We start from the raw sequence: 27,254 nt of genomic DNA on the forward strand, positions 1-27,254 counted from the left end.
AATCAGCTCTTTCATAGCTCAAACTACTCTGAAATGTCTTTTCCAGTTAAACACCTTAGCTAGAGGCCAAGCCATTATTGCTTGTGGAAAGTTGCAGTTTGTGTTAAGTGTATGTCATAGGAACTGTTTGAGTGTTCCATCGGACCCTTAGAAATGCATCATCCTGGATCACCAAAGTGGAAACAGTTCCTTCTGACTCTTCTTTTTCCTGATCTATCTTTACACATGCCCGTAGGCACATAAATGCGTCTGCACACAAGATATGTGAAGTGGCACACAATTACAGTTTTGCACCATTTTCTATAGCTTGGTCATTTCATTTCCATAGTGACCTGTGAGTGAAGAGTGAAGTAACTTCTTTTCACACGAGCAAGTGGCAGTTAGGTCTCTCTGATCGGCAAGCCTGCATACTTCTTTGCTAGCCTCTCAGATGTGGATCCGGGTGGAACCCGTCAGGGGGAATCCCGCCGCCAGAGTGGTGATGGTGTAAATGTCGCTGGTTGTGTTCTTTATGCTTTCCTGGTCTCAAGTGATTGCATCCCTCTTCTCACCTCACTCCTGCACTGCACGGATTTACACACATTCGAGGAACGCTTCCCAACATCTGAAAAGGCTCTGAGGTTCATTTCCTCCTTGCCATACACTTCCTATTGTCATTACTTCAGTTTAGGCCCACCTTACTCCTCCTTGGGAATGTGAAATGACCTTCTCTGTCTTACCTTCCTGCCGTGTTCCAATTTTTCCATATCCCCTTGCTTCAAGACAGGAAAACTAAGTTGTTTTTACTAAAACAGATATAATGAAATTATTCATTTGCCCACTGAATTAATGTCTCTCCTCAACCTTAATTTTCTACATTTTCCCAAATTGGGGACCCACCCACATTTCCAAATTGTCTCCCAGTACTTCCTTCTACACACATAACTCAGGTTTTCTGAAGATTGGAGTCAGAATCCACCCCATACTTTCTAGACTCTGTTTCTATCTGGAACACCCTTTGCTTCGTGCTTTGTTATCAAAATCTTGCCATCTTGGAGACATTTCCCTTATGTCACCTCACCTCTTTCTGGGCAGCACCCCCCCACTCCCCGTCCTGAGTTTCCATGTGATATAGTTTCTCTTCATAAAACTTTTACTTCAGATAGCATCCTTGCCAAACAGACAACCATATTCATGGCTGAGTGCTCAGCCGGATACCAAATGCAAAGCAGATACAAAATAACATTTGTTGCACTGAATCTCAGAGACAATTGGTAAGCTAGAACTTTATCTAAATCAATGTTTCCTCTGCATAATTAATAAGAATTTGCAGTGTTTGCATCTGCCCATGTGAATATCATTTCACAGCAGGGAAAGCTTTAAAGACAGAGTATTAGGGGCACCTGGTGGCTCATTCGGTTAGATTTCCCTTCATGATCTCAGGCTCCGTGAGTTCAAGCCCCACGTCAGGCTCTGTGCTGACAGCTCAGAGCCTGGAGCCTACTTCAGATTCTGTGTCTCCCTCTCTCTGCCCCTCCTTTGCTCACGCTCTTTCTCTCAAAAATAAACAAACATTGGGGCGCCTGGGTGGCTCAGTGGGTTGAGCGGCCAACTTCAGCTCAGGTCATGATCTCGCAGTCCGTGGGTTCGAGCCCCACGTCAGGCTCTGTGCTGACAGCTCAGAGCCTGGAGCTTGTTTCAGATTCTGTGTCTCCCTCTCTCTGACCCTCCCCCGTTCATGCTCTGTCTCTCTCTGTCTCAAAAAGAAATAAACGTTTAAAAAAAATTAAAAAAAAAATAAACAAACATTTATAAATATAAATAAATAAATACAGACTATTATATGAAGATGTGTCATCTGCTCTTCCAGTGGAGAAGGAAAAGTACTTTAGAAATCCTTAAGTCATTGTATTACCAAAAGAGTTAGTTGCGGTCCTTATTTCAAAAGGATCATATAAAATAATTACAATTTGTTGGCAACACAGATTGTATTTTCCTTTGACTCTAAGAGTATGGTCTCGTCCATTGCAACATATGTTTAAAGCCATTGGAAATGGGAAAAATCATGAATATTTGTGCATGTCAGTGGTCATGGCTATAGGAAGGAGCAGCGCTATTTGGTATTTTTAGTTTTTCACATGACGGTCTTCGGACTTGGGAATCAATACTGCATCACTCTGTTGCGGCAATGAGAGCCTAAGCGATTTTTTCTTGTGCAGAAATTGTGTTGAAGGCCATTACCTGAGAAGGAAATAGTTCTGGACCTCTACCCCCACAACTCTTAATGGTACAGTCGGTGGTGAGGAGAAACAGACTCACAAACCTGCTCTTCAAACAAGAGATGGAAACAGGCAGTGACAGACTCCCACAGTGGAGCAGTTAACCAATACCATGCATTTCTGCCCTCATCTCATAAGCTGTGAACAATAAAAAGCCTGGGAGCATAGTATTCACAAAGCAAATGGAGAATGCTGAACAACGAACAAGTCAGTAGCACAGAGAAGTATCGACATTAAATGAGAGAAGTCAGGGCTGACTGGGTGACTCGGTCAGTTAAGCATCCGGCTTGGGCTCAGGTCATGATCTTACAGTACGTGAGTTCAAGCCCCACCTCAGGCTCTCTGTTGACAGCTCAGAGCCTGGAGCCTGCTTCGGATTCTGTGTCTCCCTCTCTCTCTGCCCCTCCCCTGCTTGTGCTCTATTTCCCTCTCTCAAAAATAAATAAATGTTAATTTTTTTAAAAATATGAGACAAGTCAGAGAAGCCATAGATATGGCTCCAAATGGATTCTACTGGATGCTGTTCATTGACCTGTTTCTCATAAACAGAGAGAAAATTGTTTTCACTTGGTCATCATGAGAACTGTTAGGGTTTGAAATCTTCTCTGCACTCTGATCTGACTAGTGAAATGTATTTACTTAGAAATCCACACAGATACTTGAATTCCGCACTGGAATGAATACCATTTCAGGGAATGTGTGTCTTTTGTATTAGAACACTAATGGATGTAGACCATTGTCCGGAGGAATAGGATGTCCTTGTCCCTAGAAATCCCAAACCAAATGCTCAGGCTTTGCCCTCAATTATTGGGTAGTCACCAGCACTTTCCAGGAAACAGGTGCCTAACTTCTTGACGGTGAGGTGTGAATGTCGTTCTGCTCGGCTCATCCATTGTTACTAGGATACATCTGCTGAGTGGTTGAGTGGCTCGTGTTGGTCTCCACCTCTTCCACCCAAGGGATGCTCGTATGGTTTACAAATTATCCACACGTTTGCTCTAAGTTACTATTAGGGCAGAAAAATAAAAAAGCCAAAACAAGCAAACAAACAAAAAACAAAGACCCAGGCCATCTGTTGCAGAGAGCCATCAGGTAGAGATAAAACTCGTGTGTCAAAGCGAGTATACTCATTCCAGTGGGTAAGCTAAAGTTTGTTTCTGGCTCTGTCTGAATTAGGCACCCCATGGTCACCAGTCCCTCTCAGGCCCTGACACTGCCCACTATCTGACCAATAGCACCATCCCCCAAGCCATGTGTTCTGTTGGTGGCTCTGGTGTGGGGGCCAAGTAGTTTCCCAGGGTCATTGGCTTTCTCTACGAAGCAAGCCAGGAGTAGCCCAGTGCTGGTGGCTAGGAAGCACCTGAAAGACAGACGTTCTCTGGGCAAATGATAGTCCATGAAGGCTGCAGGAGAGGAAGAAGCAGGTCAAAGCATGAGCCAAATGCTTTTCTCTATTAGAGAATTTCTTCTTGGGGCGCTGGGTGGCTCAGTCAGTTAAGTGTCTGACTTTGGCTCAAGTCGTGATCTCCCGGTTCGTGGTTTCGAGCCCTGTGTCAGGCTCTCTGCCCCTCCTGGCTCTGTCTCTCTATGTCTCTCAAAAATGAATAAACATTAAAAAAAAAGAATTTATTCTCAGTAAGGAAGGGATACTGAAATCTGTAGACACATAATATTAAAACACGCTCTAGAAGGACGCTCTAGAGCCATCACAGTGGCTCAGCACTCAAAAATACTGAATTGAAGTGCTTGTTGAATTGCATGGTAAAATGAGAACTTCATTACAGCATAAACAATGACCTGTTATTGAACATCCAGTCCCACCAAAGTTATCAACTCTAAAAAATGATGATTTCTTGTACAGTGTGATAAAGGTGTTAATTAAATAAATACTTCATACCCAGCCTTGAGGCAGGCATGAAGAGGGTAGGAAAGAAACATAAGAAATGGCCTCATTCTGAACTGTTCACTCATTCTCAAATAGCTGCCCCAAAGTTGACCGTTGGACAATATCAACAGGACAGCTTTTGCATTCGTATCAAGGAACCCAAGTGGAGACACCATGGGTCTGGACTCAAAGGAAGAGACCTAACGTGGAACGCTGGTTACATCTTGATGAATCATGGGGGTTAGTTAGTAGTTGCAGGGGGTGAAGGGAGAGTCTGGGAGGGGCAGTGACAGCAACAAGGATGGGGTAGGCGTGACCTGTATGAGCACTGCTGAGAAGTCTGGCTTGGCTGGGGCAGAAGACTAGTATCCTGAAAACAGGAGAGAAGCACCCGGTGTTCAGATTTGTAGGTTTACAAATGGCCACAGGTCACTTGAAGAGTGTTGATTTTATTTATTTATAAGAATACTAAATCTTTGTTTAGGAGAAAGTCTTTCAATAACCCAGCTGTAATCCCATAAACCGGGGATTTGGTAATAGGTCTCGGACTGTTTGAACATAATTTCCCAGAATTTCGAGCAAAGGGATTCACAAAAGAAACCATTTCCTCTGCATCCAGCAGTGTTAATTTTATCCTTGCCATAAATTTTTCTATTAGGGAAACCCCCTGGGAGAAGCAGCCGATGAACAGCTTCTGTGGAAGTACAGTAGCCAAATGCTCAAGGACCTTTGGGACCATCTTTCTTGTTGAATGTTGAGACGTCACAGAGCAATGGCTACCATTCAGTACATTTTCTGTGTCATTCAGTTAACAGATTTACAGATGCAGCTTGTTTAAAAAATGCCAGTTGTACCGAGTGCTTTCTTAGTTTGGTTGCAGTGTTTCTTCCTTTCCTTTGTCTCAGATGTTGGTTTTCCTCTTGAGTCCTCATAGGTCATTCTAGATTGCCTTTGTCATTTCATACTGGATTAGTCCAGCTTGCTCTCACGCTCTCTGTCAGTCTCAATCTCTCTCCCTCCTCTTCTCTCTCTTATTGGGTTTACTGAGGTATAATTTACATTCAGTGAGATTCACCCCCCCTTTCAGGGTATAGTTCTGTGACTTTCACAAACAGATACATCATGTACCCACCACCACATTCAAGATACAAAACATCTCTGTCATCTCAGGAAAGTCTCCTTCTGCCCCCTTTGTAGTCAGCCATCTCCCTGCTCAACTGCTGATCTGATTTTTCTTTCTGTGGTTTTATCTTTTCCACATTGGCCTATGAATGGACTCATGGAGCACGTGGCCTCCTGTCTGCTTCTTTCACTTAGCATAATGCTTTTTTTGGTTCATCCACAGAGTTGAAAGTATCTGTACTTCATTCTCTTTTATTGCTAATTGCATTCCATTGTATAGATCGTTGCATAAATCAGAAGTATCTATTGACCAGTTGGTGGGTGTTTGGGTTGTTTTTAGTTTGGGGTGATTATGAATGAAGCTGTTAAAAACATTTGCATCTAGGTCTTTGTGTGACTATATATTTTTGCTTCTCTTATTCCGGGAGTCTCTAAATTGTCTATTTTGCCTTCAGTATGCCTGCCAGTTAATGAATTCTGCATTACTCAAAATGCTTACTGAACAAACTTTTGAAAACTAAATCACATTTTAACTGCATGGGGAAGTATATTTAGAGATACTCTTCGGCAATTCTATTTGCGGTAGACCAGCACGCTCTAATCTTTGCTTTATAGATTTATATTTTCATGTTTTTGAATCTATATGGGTACACTTTTTTGACAGTTAAAACTTCAAAGTTTCTTTCTTTTTTTTTTTAAACTCACGTGATTACCTGGAACAATTTTGATTTGTTTTACAGCTTAGTACTCCTAGTTTGCTTTAATTTGGTAGAGTACAGATCCGCAGCCCTTACCTGCAACCTCAAATTCAAAAATGCCTGGGAACTTAACGTTTGAGTCTAATTTGTTGATGGGAAAGCCTAACCTGACCTGAACGCACCTGGTAGCCAAGGGGAGACCACTGCAGTTAGTGTGGCTTGTCCCAGGCGTGTGTGTTTGGATCGGGCCACAGCCCCAGTGCCGGCTGCCAGCACTAAATCATACAGTAAGAGGGGCCTCTCTTAAGTCTGGAACAGTATGAATTTCGAAATACATTTGGCTCCAAGAGATTTGGAGAGAGGATTTGTGTTATTTTCATCTGTTCTCTACCTGGGTATCATCTTTATCTGTGCTGTGCCCTATACAACCGCCCCACCTGTTTGACGGAATGTGCTAGAGAATCCTTCTTCTCCTGTGACCACGCTAGTACCCTTATGCCAATGGTACAATACAACGCAAATATATGAAATTTCAAAAAACAATGGCCGCTCTTACCCCATGCGGTACACTCCTATATTTTTGTTCCGTTTCGTTCTTCTGCTTCACGAAAAAGAAAATGCTGATTGATGACCACTCAGTGTATTTGCTAATAAATGAATTAGTCACGACCTACAGTTGGAAACGAAACAAAGCAAAACACAACACTGAGCTGGAGGGTGAGGCCCAGCATGATATACAGAAAGCTGGCAGCAAATTAGTGGAAGTTAATCCCTCTTTTAGCTGCTTACTGGGAGACATTACAACAGTGACAAATGCTTGTACCTCATGGCATTTGAAGAGTGTCACACTGACGAATGAGAGTCGCCCTGCCTCAGAAATGTGGATGAGATGCTCCATCCTCACACCTGAGATCAAGCAAATGGAGACCCCAAGGCTGTGGATCCTCCAATAATGTAGAGTGAATCCCTGACCTCCAGAGTAGATTTTGCCTGGTCCCCATTTTGCAGTAACTCAAGAGAGCTTTGCAAGCCCACGAGAGAATTATAGCAGGAATGTGCCACTCAGGGCTTTTGTGGGGCACCAGAGCTGCTCTGTGATACGACAGAGAATTTGTTCCAGGAACGAGACTGTATAAGTTGTGGGCGGAGCCAGGGAAGCGAAGTTCTGACGGGAAAGATGGAGGTGAGCCAGTGCGTCTGAGGAGTGGGCACATCCAGGACTGGAAGTGGGACCTGGTGGGAAGCTTCTGGAAAGGCCTATGGGAAGCTCTGTCTGTGCAGCCACAGTCTGTGCTGGGCCTGGTCTGCTTGACCTGAGGGGCCAATTTCCAGGAGGAAGGGCTGGGTGTGGAGTGGAGGAGAGCCAGGGCGAAGGACTCCTGCATGACACCTCTCTGCTCGTCTGTCACCTCATCCAACTGTGAGAAGCCCTGGGACACAGCGGCCCTGCTTCTCTTGTACTCTCCAGCTCACACACAGGTATCTCCTGGGACATTTCTGATTCAAAACTCTGAAGGGTCAGGATTCCAGAAACAGCCCCACCTTAACCAAGTTGAGGCAGCACAACCCAGCAGCTAGGAGGTTACCCTAAACTGCAGATTGTTATTCTAAATACCTTTAACTGTGGTCTTCGGAAACCATACTGTTAATGTTCATCATTAATGTCTCCAGTCTACAGAGACATTACAGTCATATTTGATTGCTCAGAGGGGTCAAGCATTTGGTCCAAAGCCTGAAAACAATTCATTATCAAAACACAAAGATTTCTCAGTCTGACCTAACCAAACTACTCTATTAATAGGCTGTGGCTTAGAATAATTTGCTGCTGTTTTCCTCAAACATTGCTCAGTGGTACTTTATTCAGTAGGCAAAGCTCAGATTAGGGGGTGGGGGAAACTGAAAGAACATGGGAGCTAGATTGGAACCCAGGGCATTGCCCAACAGAAGTACCTATGTGCATAGGTGCTGCCCCAGATGCATTTCACTTCTCTCCTCCCTGTTGTCTTTTCTTAAATCTGCCCCATATCAGGAATCAGCAGGGTCCTTTCCCGTCTTTCCCGGCCTCCCCATCTTTCCTTCTCCCCCTTTGCAATCAAGCATTTAAATGTTACTGCCACAGAGTGTGCCCTTAGGGGTGAAGGGCTGCCTTGAAGTGCTAACTGCTGGAGTGTGGGTGTGGGCAAGCCAGGACCTGGGGAGCAGGTTGTATGGAGGTACTGGAGGGAGTGTCCCCAGTATAAAAAAGTGACCCTGTACCAGGGATTACATAGCTGCAGGTGGATGAGGCAGCTGGTGTGGTTTGGAAATTAGTTCCATTAAACAACAACAATAACAACAAAATGATTGAGCATATAACTAAACATATAAAGCGCACTGAGAGCCAGATTTCTCACTATCTGAGCAAAGACTTATAAACAGGGAAGGGGCACTTGGGTGGCTCAGTCGGCTAAGCGTCTGACTTCCACTCAGGTCATGATCTCGTGGTTCGTGGGTTCGAGCCCATCGGGCTCTGTGCTGACAGCTCAGAGCCTGGAGCCTGCTTTGGATTCTGTGTCTCCCTCTCTCTCTGCCCCTCCCCTGCTCATGCTCTGTCTCTCCTTCTCTCTCAAAAATAAATAAACATGAAAAAAATATGAAACAGGGAAGGCAGAGACTAGAAAACATCCCGAGGTGTGAAATTGAAAGGGAACGTATCAGAATGGATTCAAGTCTTTTAAGAATGTATATGCACAGAAAGATGTAGAAATCATAATCAATGTACATTTTTGTGTGTTAAATACACCTGTTTCCTACCCTGTCGAGTGGGATAGCCCAGAAACAATGGCCAAGCACCCAGACATCTGAGAACCCAGTTCTGAATACCATGTTCCACTAAGAGAAAACAGGGCTCTCTGGGGACCAGAGAGTAGAAAGGGTGGAAGAAGAGGAAATAGGGGACGGGCCTGAAACCTCACTGTGTCAGAAAGTTGGAAAATGCTTCATGGACGATAAGGACGTCACAGGGGCCGGCTTCCAGGGACTCTCCAGCTCAGGGGCAGTCTGAGCCTCAAAATAAATAATGGTAGTTTCAAAATACAATGTGGAATTCTTGGGTCCACTCTGATGTCAGTTGGCTAAGTAATTAATTAATTGGGGATAAGGGGGGAGGGCTTGCTTGGAGCGGAATGGCAATTAAGTACAGGCGCAGCTAACCAGCTTTGGCAGCCATCATAATGGTAGTTGATCCTGGCAGGAGATGTTGATGAGGGTTGAGGTTGGGATATGGAGGTTTGACAAGGAATGGGGTTTGTGTAATTTTGGAATATCTGCCCACAAAATACGAGTCGAGTACAAAAGGGAAAATGGCAACAGTGACCCAACCAAATGACTCAGGTGGGATATGGTGGAATCACGTGCCCCCCACCTGGTACACAGAGACCAGATAGCATCATCTCTGTGGTACTTTTCACAAGAAGCATGAGACAGATTGAGGGTTATCCTACATAATGAAGACTGTACTCATCCACTGTCGAGATCATGAAAGACTAAGAATGACATCGAGAAGTTGTTCCAAATGGGAGGAAACTGAGGAGACATGACAGCTACATGCACTTCCCGTGCCTGGGGAGGGTCCTGGCCTCAGAGGAAGACAAGGCACTGTCAGGACATTTGGTGGAATAAGAACGGGGTGGTCATTGGATAGTGGCATGTCGGTGCTGATTTCTGCATGGGAAGAATGCATGGTGGTAACGCGGGAGAGAGCCCTCATTTGGGTGAAGTATTCAGTGGAGCAGAGAGAAGGGGTGACACAGATGGAGATATCCGGTTCTCTTCTTTTATAACTTAGGAAACGGAGAAATTAAACAACTTGCCTATATGTACATATAAAAACAAGTGGCTTAGGCGCCTGGGTGGCTCAGTCAGTTAAGCGTCCGACTTTGGCTCAGATCACGATCTCGCGGTCCATGAGTTTGAGCCCCGAGTTGAGCTCTGCGCTGACAGCTCAGAGTCTGGAGCCTGCTTCAGATTCTGTGTCTCCCTCTCTCTCTGACCCTCCCCCGTTCATGCTCTGTCTCTCTCTGTCTCAAAAATAAATAAACATTAAAAAGCAAGTGGCTTATAAATATTGACCAATAACCTCGGCACATGCCTTGGCATTGACATATGAACGTCCAAATGACATTCAAGGTCATTCCTGGCCTGGATCCTGCTACCTTTCAAGACCTTCTCCCACCATTCATTCTCATCTTTTAGATCACAACAAAATGAATTTTCTTGGAATTCCCCAGACACACCATACTAATTGAGACATCCTTTGAAACCCATCTCAGACGTTCAACCGAGGGAGCAGCCCCTGTTGCCTCCTTGACAAATAGAGCTCACCCATCGTTCCCTCTTTTTGCTGACACTTCTACACATGGGTAATATTGATAATATTGACTTCACCCATCTTTAGGAGTTTATTGGCCTCCTACCGGCCTTTCTTACTTGCTACAGCCAGGCACAGGGTCTTTCTCTGCACCGTCTGCCTAGGGCCTGGCAAAATGCCTGTGAGCTGATACATACTCATACATATTTGTTGAATTAAATTAACAGGAATGGGGTTCACTTCAAGGTCTTTAAGTCCAAAGTTCATGCTGCTTTCTTTATTCCGTGTTAGCTTTCCGTAGTGACACACAAAGCCTTTTGCTTTTTTTGGATCCAGTGTTTATCAAGACGATAAATGAGCTACTTGGTTGCAGCCACGCATCGCATGTCTTACTTTCTTTCCAACAAAATTAATTGTAGTTCATTTTCCCCAAGCTGTTCAACACGGGAATTCAAACAAAGGGGAACCTCTGATGTGGCACGTTGTGTTTACTGCCAGTGTGGTTTCAGGATGAAGACCTCTGATTGTTTTTAATATTATCCTTGTAGCCCCACCTCCACCAGAACCTGGTAGCTCACCAGCTGGACAGTGTGACCAGTGCTTTGTTTTCAACTTGGAAGGCACGCCACTTTGGGATATGCTCCAGGTGGTGCAGTTCTGGTTTTTGTGAATGTTATGACGGAGTTTTCTCCTTTGTTATGAATACATGACGTGGAGACTCCAAACAGTGATCTATAGGATTTAGTGGTGGTGGACAGACTATCCTCTGAGGGCTCAGAGAAAGTAAGTAAGAAGAAGACAAATCCAAGAGGCGGGCATAGGCAGTTCCCCAGCAAGGAATAGAGGACAGCTGGAGGAAGTTCTTGGTCACTGCATTTTTATCAATATTTTTGATAAACCATAAGAAATGATTTCTGAGGGGGTTTCACCAGGACCTTGCCTTGGTGGTAGCCTTTTTGTGGCCACAAAATCAATAAACAGGAGGCATATGAGGAGCTCTCAAATGCATGGAGAAGTGGACAGGAAGTGAGACCAGTGGATAGAATGTATGATCAGTTACACAGAGGCTTCTATCAACAAGGTCAAAAGAGCACACACGTGAGTTTTGATTGGAACAAGTGCAGAAGATGCGGGTGAAAATTCACGCTGATAGAAACTGCATCAGCGAAGGTCCAGAAGTTGGAAGAAATATGTCCTTGTCATAGGATGGTGAGACCCCTCGAGGAAGGTCACAAGTTCAGGAGGAACCAGAAATCAGATTAAAGATAGGGAAACTTGAACTTCACAGAGAGGATTTTGGATTTGATGCTAAGTTTTAGGGTAGTTTTTAGAATATTGTCCATGAGAGTCATGTGGCAAAAGGAGTGCATTTTATTGTCTGTTTTGGGGGGTTGTTTTATTTTGGATTTTGTTGTAGTGTTTTTGCTTTTATTTGAATTCCACTTAGTTAACATACCGTGTAATATTAGTTTCAGGCATACAGGTTAGTGTTTCAACACCAGGTGCTCATCACAGCTAGTGCCCTCCTTAATCCCCATCTCCTATTTAACCCATCACCCCCACCCACCTCCCTCCTGGTAACCATCAGTTCTCTATAGTTAGAAGTCTGTTTCTTGATTTGCCTCTCTCTTTTTCCCCTGCTGGTCATTTTTTTTTCCTTAAATTCCACATGAGTGAAATCATATGGTTTGTCTTTCTCTGACTCATTTCACTTAGCTACATCCATGTGGTTGCAAATAGCAAGATTTCATTCCTTTTTATGGCTGAGTAATATTCCATTATATATAATACATATTAATGTAATATATATTAGTGTATTAATACAATATATATTAAAATAACATAGTATTATACAGTATATAATGTAATATAATATAATATAATATAATATATTAATATAATACGATATATTAATATAACTTACTAATATAATATATTATGACATATTTATATAATATATTATGTAATAATATGTATTATTACATAATATATTATATTAATACTATATTCAGTTATATAATTTATTTATCTAAACTTAATTATATATCATTGTATAATTTAATTATTTAATTATAATTATTATAATTTATTTAATTATAAATTATATAATATATATTATATTATATTAATATATTACATAATTTATATATTATTTATATGATTTTATAAATAAATTTTAATTATTACAAAAATTAAATTTAAATGAAATTTAAAAGATTTATAATTAAATAATTTTATACAGAATAATAACTCTATATAAATATGATTTTATTATAGAATAATATATTATTATATTAATATATTTATATATTATATAATATGTTATTATATATCATGCATTATTAATATTATATATTAATGTATTAACTGTTATTATGTACTAATATTATGTATTTATATATATATATACGTATATATATATATATGTATATATATATATCACATCTTCTTTATCCATTCATCAGCCGATGGACATTTGGGATCTTCCCATAATTTGGGTATTGTAGATAATGCTACTAGAAACACCGGGTGCCTGTATCCCTTTGAGTTAGTGTTTTTGTATTCTTTGGGTAAATACCTATTAGTGTTTAGATAGCAGCAGTGGTGTGCCGGTAAATGTGGAACAACCAGCTCTCTGGGGGAAAAGTGCACTATTGGCAGCATTTGCCAACTTCCATGATGTAAATACTCATACTGTAGTCAGTTTCAAGCCAGTAATACATCGTCACTGAACACAGCTGGAACCAGCCAGCTCCAGCACACTCCTGAACAGCTAAGTACATAAGGGCAAATGATTTGACAGTCACCTAACCCTACCCTTCCTTCCCTACCCTTTTGTGAATGCCCTCCATCAAAGCAAGAACCTTAGGATTCTCTTAACTGACCTTCTGCCTCATAAATAACAGAAGTGAAAAGCCATCCGCACACTTACATGAGAGGGAAGTGTGTGTGTTCCAAATAGAAAGTAGCAACTTGTCAGATAAGTGGATCAAAATATTCGAGTACTGTTTCACCTTTAAGGTGCTCACAAAAATCTTGCCACTAATAAAAAAAAAAAATCCTGAAAATCCAGCATCAGCTCATACCTTTAGGATATTAGAAATTGGTATGCAATTGCTATTTTAGGGTAGAAAAGGTTTCAAAGTTCACAGAAATGAGCTATTTGGATTCTCCAGTCATCAACAACTGTGGAATTCTATTTGAATTCCTTGATTTGGATACTGAAAGTGATTCTCAAAAAGTGGTACATTTCTTTCTAGAGTTTCTCATCTATACCTTGATTCATTGACATCAACTCTATTGGTTTTGGTTTATGTGACTTGCTGTATGAAATCATATATTCAATAAAGAGATAGCCTCCATCCATATTTTCAAGACATATGTGGGAAACCATTGAAATCAGAGTTTTATATTTCACATTAAGGTTTTACTATTAGATATACATTCACTCTGTTCTTAAAGTGGTTTACTAAATCTGAGAGACTGATGGACGTCAGAGTACTTGAGCTTAAGAAAATCAAAAAAGTCTGACTGCTAGCGTGTGAACTTCAGAGGCCACTAGAGAACAAGGTAAACCGTATTTATAGCTTGTATTCATTTAAATAATGCTCATCTGATATTTTAATCATCTATTGGAATTCAATTGAAGCTGACCTTTCTACGAACTCTGAACCGAAGGACTTGCCTCCCCAAAGGAGTTGCACAAATTAAATTATTCTTCTTGAACTTCTGGAGGTGACTGTGGTTGCTTTTGTATCTGGATGTTTCTTCTCAGCAATACTGAAACTTCACCATTTTTCTTCTTTCCCAGTCCCATCTCAATTCCACTGCCTCTTTATTTTGGATTTTTCTAGTTGGAATGAAATTTTAGAGTTCGGAAGACCCTGAAAAATCATTTCGTAGATGAGAAAATCTGAAACTTAGAAAAATTTCCATGTGCCCATGGAAATACCCACATGCTGCACTATTTCTCTGCACCTTGATGGGAAGGATGGCGATTAAATTTGATTAATGAGTCAGACCAAATACAATCATGGTCATTACAGCATCAATTGGTCACTATTCCCTGAAATCATAAAACTCCTAGGGAGAAAAAATAGGACATGAGCTCCTTCCATCTTATTGTTGAATTTTGGGATCTGACTCCAAAAGCAAAGGTAACAAAAGCAAAACTAAACAAGTTGGACTTCATCGGAAAACAAAACAAAACAAAACAAAACAAAACAAAAAAACTTCTGCACAGCAAAGGAAACCATCAACAAAATGAAGTCAGTTCACTAAATAGGAGAAGATATTTGCAAATCATATATCTGTTAAGGGGCTAATATCCAAAACACATAAAACTCAAATAACTCAATAGCAAAAACCCAAACAATCCAATTTTTAAAAATGGGCAGAGGATCTAAAAAGACATTTTTCCAAAATAGACACGCAGATGGCCAACAGGCACATGAAAACATGTTCAGTATCACTTATCGTCAGGGAAATACAGATCAAAATCACAGTTAGATACCACCTCACTCCTGTTAGAATGGCTATTATCAAAAAGACAAGAAATAACAAGTGTTGAAGAGGTTTTAGAGAAAAGGGACCCCTCCTACACTGTCGGTAGGAAAGTAAATTGGTAAAGCCGCTGTAAAAGCCAGTATGGAGGCTCCTCGAAAAATTAAAAATAGGTCTACCATACGATCTAGATATAGCTAATCCACTTTGGGGTATTTATCCAAAGAAAATGAAAACACTCATTTAAAAAGATACATATGCACCCCTGTGTTCATTGCCAACAGTAAGGAAATAAGCATTCATGGATAGTTGAATGGATAAAAATACGACACACACGCACACACACACACACACACACACACACATGCACACACACATAATGGATTACTTTTTGGCCATAAAAAAGAAGGAAATGTTGCCAGTTGTGACAACATGGATGGACCTTGAGGATATTGTGCCAAGTGAGATAGGTCAGACAGAGAAAGACAAATATCATATGATTTCACTTGCATGTGGCATCTTAAAAAAACGAAACAAATGAACACACAAGACAAATGAACAATCAAGACAAAACAAAACTCATAGATACAGAGAACAGATTGGTAGTTATCAGAGGGGAAGGAGGTTCGGAGGTGGACAAAAAGGATAAAGAGGGGTCAACTGTATGATGATGGATGGTAACTAGACTTACTGTCATCACTTTGTAGTATGTACAAATATCAACTTATTGTACACCTGAAATTAATATGTTATGTGGCAGTTTTACCTCAATAAAAGTCATTATCTTTTCCAGCCAAGGTAATTGCCTTCATGTTTTTCACATATGTTCTACACAAGGAATTTTAGGCAGTATGACTATTCCAACTTTGAAAAATAATGTGAAGAATTAAAGATAAACTTTTGTACCTACCAACTAGCTTTCAACCAGTTTAAGACCTTGAGCATTACCAATATTTTATTATTGGTATTTATATAATAGCTTATGATACCCCTCTTACCTGCCCAGAAATAAGTATTTGTCATTTTCATGTCATTCTTTATGCACGGATCCCTAAGTGATCTGGATTCTCTACTTTTGCTTCTTCTTTTTTGTTCCACATTATGTTTGTGGGATGATATATCCCTATTTAGATCTGTCACACACACTTTTGCTCTAGTTTATTCATTTATTGTATTTTATTTTGTGGAGGCATACTAATTTAACCAATTCATTTTCCTCTTGAAGGATATGCAGGTTATTCCCAATTTTCAGCTTCCTCAATTCCTTTGCTTTTCTTTTTTTAAAACTTTTTTTTAACGTGTTTTGGTTTGTTTTGGTTTGGTTTGAGAGACAGAGACAGAGTGTGAGTGGCAGAAGGGTAGAGAGAGAGGGAGATACGGAAACCGAAGCAGGCTCCGGGCTCTGAGCTGTCAGCGCAGAGCCTGACACGGGGCTCGAACTCACAAGATCATGATCTGAGCTGAAGTCGGACACTTAACTGACTGAGCCACCCAGGCGCCCCCTCAATTCCTTGTCAAGAGGTAAAATCATTCTCAACAAATAAGATCAATGTGACTATAGCACGATTGGAAAGAAAATGTTTGCCTTTTTAAGAGAATATGGTGTTTTAAGCAGTCTAGTGTATGCCTTTTTATATGAAAAGTATCATTGTATGCCCGGAAAGCAACACTATCTAAGATAACATTTTATAGGGAAATGTATCTATTCATCTCGTTAATTTATTAAAATGGTTCTACACAAAACATGGTTAGCCTGATTTCAAATGTAGAATTTATTTGAAATACAATTTGCTTTTTTGTTACATGCCCTGTATGTATACTTATAATTAGTTTAGAGAGCCTTATACAAAAATGTATTCTATACAATGCCCCATCCGTGGACAACCTAATTTATTCTATTGCCTTTAGCCAACACACATGGAAGAAAACTCTCAAAACTATCCCTTCAGCCATGATTTCTCTCTCAGGCACAAATTTCATGGGACTTCCAGCATGAAATATCGCCTCTGCACTACACATCACACCCGCCATGAAAACACGGCTTCCATGTCCCACTTCCTGCAACCAAATCACAATCTCTCCTGCGATCTCTCAGTTTCCTTGGTGATTATGTTCCTCCTTTGTTCTAAATCCTTCAGTAGTTCCGGTTATGTGGGTTCTTTACCAAAAGTCCAAGCCTTGGGCCCAGCCTTAACCCATCTCTCTGACTTTATCATGCCCCTTACCTACCTTCATAAAACCAACAGTCAATTGCCAGGCTAGTACTTGGCACATGATAGATGCTTAAAAAATATTTTTTTAAATGAACAAATGACAAATTCTGCCAAACTGAGCCATTTAACGTTCATTAGATGCACTTCTTATCTCTTGTTCTAGAAATGTTTTCTCCAACGTTTGTATTGGACGAAACCACATGTATATATTTCATGGCTTATATTTTCCAGTTTTGACAATTACATCTTTGTGTCCAAGTAACTGAGACTACTCATGGGCTTCTGATCTCCAGCTAGTCCCAGACAAAGAGACATTTCTTCCTGTCTGGGTTTGTATTTTATTTTTCCTGAGTGAAATTATCTAAATGAACTAAAATATCTCATCTAATGCCTCAGCGGTACTTTGCACAAACCGCTGTGGTACAAAGCAAAGTGTAAATATTTGGAGATAACATTTATTCTGCCAGCTTTTATTCAGTGTGTACATTGTACCATATATATGCATATGTATATATAGAGAGAGAGTATATGTATATATGTATATAGATAGATAGATATGTACATATATAGATATATATGTATATATATAGATACATATGTATATGTATGTATGTATAGATATAGATATAGATACATATGTATATATAGATACATAGATACATTCATGCATATATGCACATACATACCTATACATATATATATACACACATGCATGCATATATATACATATATATGTATATGTATGTATATGTATGTATAGATATATATGTATCTCTATATATAGATACAGAGAGGAAGTAGATAGGAAGCCCTCCTTTGGTAAATAATCGAGTGACATAAAATGTTAAACATTTTATGATTGAGTATGTGCAAGGTATGGCAGGCTTCTAAAGGAGGGAGTGGTCAAGGAAGGGAGATGGAAGGGGTTCACAGTGGAGATGTGGGAAGTGGGTTTGAGAGATGAACAGAATATAAAAGTGTCATGGGAGAAAGACCACTGTTGCCTGTGGGAAAAGATTGCACAGTAGCTCATAGGGGAAAACACTTGCAGATTCTGGTGCTTGCCTTCAAGATGGATGGAATTTGAGATACAAGGAAATCATAGCAAGAGTTAGGGCAGCCAGGCCCGGAACACAGAAGGCCTCATATGTCACACTCAGCGATATGGACCTTTCCTTTAGGCATCACAGTTGACATGCTCGACCTTATGCTTCTAAAAATTAAGCTCTGGTAGCAATATGGAGACCTGACTGGCAGAGAGGACAACCTGAAACAAAATAGTAAGGATGCTATTCCAGTAATCGAGGAGCAGAACTGAGCTGTGGGAATAAAATGGCAGTAAGAGAGACAGTATGGAGACAGAACCTCCAGGTTTTCAGTGAGAGAGTGGTAGGGTCCAGGTTCTCTCTTGGCTGCTGGATGGATAACAGCACCCTTTTTCAAGGTGAGGAATATCACTGGAAGGACAGATTTTGGAATAAAGATAGCATTTAGTTTTAAAAGCTGTAGAAGTGGAGATATCTGGTAGGAAAATGGGTATCTGTTTGTGTGTCTCAGGGGACATGTTAGGACTGAGTATGTAGATTTGTAAGTCATCATGTTGGTGCCAACTGGAGCCTGGGGAATAGATACATCATCCAGGTCTACCATGTAGAGTTAAAAGAGAAATAATTGAAGAGTAGAACCGTGCAGACTCATCAATATTTGAGCAGAAAAGAAGAGTCTGGTGGGCACAACCCATCCCGTGTTTCTGAGTGGGATTTCCCAGCAGAGTGAGATTTCAAGAACATCCATGGGTAGGTAGGTAACTGGAAAAGAGAGGCGAGAACACCGAGTAGATTTGAGGGCAGCAAGAGCTGATCTTGCTTGCCAAGTGCAGCGCAGAGGTGGAGTAGGATAAGAATTAGAATGGGTCATTTGGGCCTTATAGCTGGGAGATCACTGGTGACCCTCGACAGGGCGTTTTCTGAGCAGTGTGGAGAAAGGAGCCTGTTGCACTAGGTGGAAGACAGGTGCCGGACTATCCGAGCAAGGACAAGTGCAGTGAGGGGTGGCTGTACTCACCAGACAGCTTGGAACAGAAGTGCTCTGCCCCTAGGTAAGAAGTTGAGCCAGTCATTTAACCTTTCCCCTTGTTGGCTTCCAGTCTGTAAGATGAGGAGGACTGGACTATTTCTAGTTATCTTCCAGCTGCATAATTTCAATGACTTACGGAGTCAATGGATGGTTGGTCAGACAATTGGATGCGAGAAGGGACTGAGATGCCACTGACTTCTAAACTCATTTGAGACCTATTAAAAATCGAATTTATAAGGATTAGCTACGCATTAGGGTAGCTTCCAAAGTATCTATTAATTTCAACCAAAAATCTAGACCAATAAGCAGACTGTAACCCAACATTTCCTAAGACCTGTTCCATGAACACCAGCTCAGTAAAATGTAATAGGTATTAGATAAAACTTTCAAGAAATGATTTTTGGTCAAATAAACTTGGGAAACAGAGTCTTAACTAAATCAATTTTTTTCTTCCAAGGTTTTATTTAAATTCAAGTTAGTTAACATATAGTGTAGTATTGATTTCAGCAATACAATGGAATATTACTCAGCCATCAAAAATAATGAAGTCTTTCCATTTGCAACCATGTAGATGGAACTAGAATGTATTGTGCTCATTTGAAATAAGTCAGTCAAAGAAAGACGAATACACTCTGATTTCACTGATATGTGGAATTTAAGAAACAAAACAGATGAACATAGAGGAAAGGAAGGAAAAATAAAATAAGATAAAAACAGAGAAGGAGGTAAATTCAAATTTCTTGTTTTGCTACATAACTTATCAAGTTCTCTACTACAGTAATATGCACTGTGATTTTCTGACACTTATTTGACCACTTTGTTTTCTTTTATTTCGTCTTATTATATTCAATTCACAGCATTTCTGGGGACTAACATTCTGATTAGCGTACTTTAGTAGACACTGGTCCACTACATTGTCCAAACAATGAAGAAGGAAACTTGATTGATGAGACGATCCCCAAATGACATATCAATTAGACTGTGACCTGTTCGTTGTATATGCTCTTCAGATTCTTCAGAAGTTTCATTGTTTCTTCAACGGTTGTATGAATGCACTGCTTTGTTAACTCAGCAAGCCAAGAGTAGTAGTTAATAGGTTAGCACCTCTGTGGCTGAATGATTTCATTGCAAATCGGGATCACAGCCCAATCCTGGATCCAGTAGCTGAATTCTATCACAGTGAGTGGAGTGATTGCTTTTGCAAACAGCATTCATCTCCTCCCGTGATGTATGTATGCTATGAAATGTGTCTTTGGGGACCAAGAAACACAAAGCTGAGACTGTTGCCTCAAAGTGACTGCAGACTGGGAACTTAATGCAGTCCACAGGTGGGAAAGGCATAAGGCTCTGCTCTGGCTTCCCGGTCTCTGTGCTGTGAGGCAAGAAGCAGCTGAGGCCAGACCTAGAATCCTTGTTACCTTTCCTTTAAGAATTCTTTTCCTCTCAACTCCGCTTGGTTGGTGCTCTTCATAAAATGCCACAGTCAACGTGTTTCCCGGGAAAGAGCTATAATAATCTATTCCCCCAAACCCCCCTGATTAGGACTGGTGGGTCTCTGGAACTTAGCCCCACACAGCACCAAACAGCCGCTGGATCCTGGCCTTGTTTCCTGGTCTCTCCCCTGGACCCCTTCTTTCTCCTTCTTTCTTCTTTCTTTTTATTCTTATGCTTGTTTGCACTGTTTGATCACTTTTAAAGTATACAACAAACCTCTCCCTTTTTCCTGAGATAAAATCAATCATTAGATCTCATGCTGTAAGTTTCGTTTGGGGTGAAGTTTTCTTAATTAAATCCTCTTACCTTTCCCCCAAATGAAAGGGATTTGCCATTTTTAAATACCTCTGCCACAATCATGTCTGTTTCATTTATGGAGGTAAAGAGATCTCTTAACTACTCATGCTTCTCTATTCAGAAGGGTTTAGAGCCATGTATAAAAAAAAGAAGTTTATGTGGGGCATGCCCTATTCCGGACCATTCTTTAAAAAGAAGATGTGAGGATTTTTTTTTTTTTTCCTGGGAGATCCTAGATGGGAAGATTCTTTAGGTAATTAACACTTAACTTTTACATATGCTATAGTGACAAATAAATGGAAACATTCTAAATGTACAGCAGTAGTGGAATAGTTAAGTGCTGTCAGATCATGAACATGGTGATGTTTAAAAATAATCAGTGAGTTGATGGGCGCCTGGGTGGATCAGTCATTTAAGCATCCGACTTCGGCTCAGGTCATGATCTCGCGGTCCATGAGGTCAAGCCCCGTGTCGGTCTCTGTGCTGACAGCTCGGAGCCTGGAGCCTGTTTCAGATTCTCTGTCTCCCTCTCTCTCTCTTACCCTCCCCCCGTTCATGCTCTGTCTCTCTCTGTGTCAAAAATAAATAAATGTTAAAAAAAAAAATTTTTAAATAATCAGTGAGTTGAAAAACTATTAATGATCTATTACAGGAGCTAATCATTTTCAAAACATAGTATGAGCTTAGTGTTGTAAACCGTCACTATGTATGTCTAGAAACAGAGGAAAACTGGAAGGAAAAGCCACGCAGATATACATGCGAGAACCCAGTAGTTGAGAACATAAAATCTGGTCCTAAAGGGAGCTTGAGTATACTTCTGTTCTCTCTCTATCTGTGTTGACTTGAGGGAAGTATGTTTACCTTTTGGAGACTTAGTTGTTGTTGTTGTTGTTGTTGTTGTTTTCATATGTAAAAGGAGGATAAATAATAATACCTATCTCCATATGGTGGTTGGTTGGATGAAATACTATATACCAAGCTCTTAATACAGAGCAATTGCTCAGTTGTAGTAGATATTATTAACAATGCTTTCATTTACCAAAATGTTAACAACGATCATTTCTAGGCAATGGGGGTGTTGCTTTTTATTATATTTTATGTTTTTTTTAATGTCTATTTTTGAGAGAGAGAGAAACAGAGCATGAGTGGGGGAGGGGCAGAGAGAGAGGGAGACACAGAATCCGAAGCAGGCTCCAGGGTCTGAGCTGTCAGCACAGAGCCTGATGTGGGGCTCGAACAAATGAACTGTGAGATCATGATCTGAGCCAAAGTCAGACACTTAACCAACTGAGCCACGCAGGCGCCCCACATTTTATGTTTTTATCAAAATATATAATGCATACAATATAAATGAATACAGTATGTATTTGATCATGTACTTAGTTCCTAAACGAGTTTATCTCTGATAAACATTGAATCATTTTCATTTGACTTCTATAAAGAAGGCAAAGAGTAGTATCTCTTTGACATGGAGAAGGAATGCATGGCCATGGGAAACCCCCCAGTGAATACAGCTTGTCAGTGTCAGGCTTTACACTTGAACTCAAATCTTCCAATTCTAAGTTCACTGTCCATTCTCCAAGGTTGAAGGAAGAAACATATTAGATCTACCTTTCTTGGAACAGTATGGAAAACAAAATCAACTAAGTATTCAAAATAATGAAGAGGTCTTGCATTCAAGGACTGCTTTAACATTTTCTCTATTTTTCTCTAGCTTTGATTTACGTCTAAGGTAAACTATCTCCCAGCTGCTAGTATGTGCTTCAGCTAGATTGCAGACACCTGTATCTGTGCTGCACATGTGGCTTATTTAATAACAATATGGATCATTAGCATGTTTTAGGAGTGAGAATTGGGTTAGGATCCTTTATAGTATTTCAGAAACTCCAGTGAAATCGTGGAACATTCCTGAATCTTAGTACATTATATAAGATTCTGAGATGGAGGGAAAGCTTTCCAGTCCCTTCTAGGCAGAAACTGAGGATCCCTTTTTTAAAACTCATTAAGAAGATTCAGAAATACTTTAAGATAGTGTAACCATAGAAATAGAAAAACAACTAAATTTCCTCCCTCTTTTTTTTCCCTCTGTAGCTTAAAGGGAGCTGATGCCGGCAATGGGATCAGAGTGTTTGTGCCTGATATCGGGATGTTCATTGCTAGTCTGACCATCTGGCTCGTCTGCAGGAACATCGTTCAGAAACCCGTGACCGAAGAAGGAGCACAGTATAACTCGGAGTTTGAAAATGAAGAATTGGTAAATCTGACGTCCTGCATCCCTCTTCCTTCTTTCATTTCTGAGAGCCTTGACCCTTACTAAGTTGTGGAGAAGTGAAATGTGGATAGCACTTAGGCTCTGCAGAGCTTGGCTTAAATGTTCACAGTTACTTTGCACAACCCTCCCTCCCCCGGTGTAGTTCTGATGGGTAGGCAGTCTCCTCCACACCTTGGCCACCAGGAGACAGTTCAAGGAGTGTGAACACTGCCATTCGTGAGGCATTCACCCCAACCCAGTGTTCTTTTTACTCTCATCTAATATTATCTCTGATGGTTAACCTTTTAAATTCATTATATTGTGGCCCGTTGTCTAGATACCTTAGTCAATACAAAATATTTAGAGAAGTAGCACCTGGTAGTTTTAGGAGAAAAAAAGTAATTCCTTCCTGAAGGGAAGCTTTCTGGTCTGTGTACTTTGCTCTTCAGAGAAGAATTATGTTCAGAGCATGCTTTGATCATTATTTTAAAGCAATCGGGGGGGGTGGGGAATACACACACACACACACACACACACACACACACACCTTTGGAAAAGTATAAGAATTGGAAAAAGGTAAAAATAATGAGGAAAATGTATGTTAATTTTTATCTATGTGTTTTAGTAGAAAGAGTTTCAGGAGCAGCAGGGAGCACATCAGATCTCACTCCATGTATGAGAGCAAGTTAGACAGCTCATCACTGTCCCCAGATCTGTTTCAGAATGTTGCTCTGTTCTAACCACTGTACTTTGTTATGTGAGTTTCAGTGACGTTGATTTAAAAAGCAATTGATTTGGTAATTGAAAGATGAAATTTGCAAAGGAAAAAATAATGAAAAGACTTACTCTGGACATTTGACACAAGAGACACAACTAGCAAATGTTTTTACTCAGAAGTTGGGCAAGAACTTTCACCTGCAAAACTGGGGTGAATTGAAATCAGTTATTTTGAGAATGGTAATCACAAAGGCATCAGGGAAGACAATTCTCAGTTATAGCAAATGACTTACTTATGTGCCTCAAAAATAGGTAGCAAATTGCCTTGTATAGTTATTAAAAAAACAATAAAGAAAGCGAGGATATAATTCAATAAATCCATACAGACTAGAAATGATATTACTACCTAAAATCATTATGGGTAAAAAATAAATGATCACATTGTATATCAATATTCTGCTTTTTTAAAGGCAGACGTTAACAAGTACTTGGTGTAAAAAGCTATTATAGCAAGATAGCAACTAACCTTATCTTTCATTTATGTCTACAAACTCTGTAGGACTTATCAGTGTCTTAAAAATGGGTAAAACTATGAAAGTGCCTTTTCTTCTTGTTGGCTTCACAATTTTAAAGCAGAACTTAAATTTTAATTTCTAGTTTTACATTTGAATTTTATTTACAATAGTTACAGTTTTGAAAATAATCTGGCTTTGATAATTACTGCCCAAAATTGTCCAAGTTTGGTGAAAGTAAACCCAGGAACTTGAGCTCTCCAGACTTAGGATTTTTCATTACTATTATTTATAAAAGCAAGACTGGTTTTCTGTCATCCTCATATTACGGATAGAGGGTAAAGGATGCTTATTGCAAATTGACTGGACTCAGAAGGCAGACTTGGAAGCTACGTAACAGTGTTGGTGTGATGTCGAGAAATGTGTTTATTCTCTTTCTTCTGCAAAATGAGGATGATCATAATCCTACGTCGTAGAGTTGCTGCAACCACTAAATGAAATGTCAAATAAAACACACCTAGGGCAGCGCCTGCTCATTGGGCTGCTTAATAAGATGCTACTTGCTCTCCGCATCCTGCTCTTCTCCAATTGGAAAGTTACTGGAGCAGTTTCAAATTCAGAGTCCTCTTAGAATGATAGAAAGTTAAGCTGGGCGGTGCGTTTGAGGCCAACCTACTCAGTAAGAGTCTCTTATTCGTCACTGAGCCATAAATGAATCACAAAGCTTCTTAGGAAAAGAACTTCTGTCACCGAGGACAAACGCTCTCTTGCCATAAGACTAAAAGCCTACATTGACTGATGGAAGGTCATGGATATCAGGTTATGGTTGAGGTCACACATCTGGTGAAGAAGAGAACACAAAACCATCACATGGATTAATTCTAAAATCATGTTTCCTTCCTGATTTCTCACAGCTCTCAAAGATACACTCAAGATACCTCTCTCCTGTTTAAAATTTGTTTAAATATCTGTACTCCCTATATTATCAATCACATTATTAAAAAATTACAATAAATTGGGGCACCTGGGTGGCTCAGTCGGTTAAGCGTCCGACTTCGGCTCAGGTCATGATCTCACTCTCTGTGAGTTCAAGCCCCGCGTCGGGCTCTGTGCTGACAGCTCAGAGCCTGGAGCCTGCTTCAGATTCTGTGTCTCTGTCTCTCTCTGCCCCTCCCCTGTGCTCTCTCTCTCTCTCTCTCTCTCTCAAAAATAAATAATAAATATTAAAAAATTTAAAATAACAATAAATTGATAGACATTCTATATTATTTATTTGGGGATTTGAAAATACTAAATATTATTATGAGGTCGATTTCTTTCTCATTTACATTTGTTTTGGCCTCCTTTAGATATTAATTTCCATCCTCTTAGCACATTCCAGCCCACCAGGTGGCCAGGGAGAAGCAGGCTGGTGTGTGAATCTTCTGAGACAAATCCACAAAGAAATTTTTCTAACATGTGAACAATCTTGCTCAAGTCTGAAAAGAATAGAAACACACAGCCAAAATAAGTAGGGAAGTTATTTTGTTTTGGAAGGTCCCAACATATTTCTTCCCTTTTATAAATCTTGACATTTGCACCATAGAATGTTTGTTTTTTGAGGATCCTTTGAAAGAATAGTGTTTGTGGGCATTTCTTCTCCTTTCATTTATCTCAATAGAGAAACGGCGAGATTAATCCATTGGTGCCTGAGAGACTTTTTTTTTCAAATCCAGCATTGTTTTAAACTAGCAACTAATCTCTGGAGAAGACTCCTGCGTCTTTTGTAACCTTCCTCGACTGGATAGTGAGGCTCAAGTTTGGTGTTTTAAAGTGCATTGCAAATCCCAGAATTCCCCCCAGAAATCCCCAGGGGAAGTCAGTGAGTGGGAGAACCTGTTTCGCTTTTGCATTGTACAGAGAACAGACCTCAGTAAGGGAGCCAACTCCTCAAGTACCAGGAAGGTTCTCTTTAACTGACACATCTGTGGACTTGTTTACCTGTTCATTGTAACTCAGAAGCACATCTACAAATCCTAACTGGAAGAAAGATTCCTAATCTTAAATCTTAAAAAAAAAAGTTACGTTATGAAAATTAAATTGTGTAGAAAAGGGCTTCCTGCTCAAACACTTCGTAATTTCACCAAATTGCTATTACCTTGTGTATTTCTGTAAAACTAGCTCTTTCTATTTAATGAGATTTCAGGCTTTATTTTTTTGGGAAACAAATAGTATTTTAATATATTATGAAAACAAATTTATGATAAACTAAATGTTTATTCAAATAGGAATTTTAGTCATGACTTGGTCTGGTTAAATAGTCTGCAAATCAAATGTGAAGCATAAAAAAGAATATTTCAGGGGCACCTGTGTGGTTCAGTTGGTTGAACATCTGACTCTTGATTTCTGCTCAGGTCATGATCCCAGGGTCATGGGATCAAGCCTTGCACTGGGCTCCATGCAAGCGTGGAGACTGCTTGAGATTGTCTCTCTCTCTTCCTCTGCCCCTCTCTCCTGCTTGCGTGCTCTGTCTCTAAAACAGCTTTTTTTTTTAATATAATTTTTAAAAAAAGAATATTTCAGTGTAAGTCATCCGCCATCTGTTAAAAATTTGGGGATTCAACATTTGGATCCTGCTAACGTTATCTGGAAATTCATTCTGAACCTCAAAACCTGTGCCCTCCTTTCTAAAATCTAACGTGAACCAGGCTCCTGTGGCATCCACATTCTGGCACATAAAATGACCAATGGGGCTATGCCTCAAGTTTCAGCTTTGAGGTTCAAGTTACTATTTTTTTTTTGGAAGAACAACAACAACAACAAAAAAGAATGAAAGAAACCCATCGTTTTGTTGTCACCTTCTCAATAAGCATTCAGCATCTCCCCTGAGATGTAGTCCAA

At 40.1% G+C, this 27,254-nt stretch overlaps 1 protein-coding gene across 3 annotated transcripts in view; it reads left to right on the forward strand.

Annotated features, from left to right (window-relative positions):
• Positions 1–27,254, forward strand: part of LOC131490416 (piezo-type mechanosensitive ion channel component 2) — a 470,949-nt gene that overhangs the window by 238,334 nt on the left and 205,361 nt on the right. For all 3 annotated transcript variants that reach the window (XM_058692724.1, XM_058692725.1, XM_058692726.1), the window contains exon 5: positions 22,986–23,148. In XM_058692724.1, coding sequence (XP_058548707.1) covers positions 22,986–23,148 — 163 coding nt within the window. The remainder of the gene's footprint in view (positions 1–22,985; positions 23,149–27,254) is intronic.

Source organism: Neofelis nebulosa, chromosome 11 (genome assembly GCF_028018385.1).
Source record: "Neofelis nebulosa isolate mNeoNeb1 chromosome 11, mNeoNeb1.pri, whole genome shotgun sequence".
In the NCBI taxonomy this organism is placed as follows: Eukaryota; Metazoa; Chordata; class Mammalia; order Carnivora; family Felidae; genus Neofelis; species Neofelis nebulosa.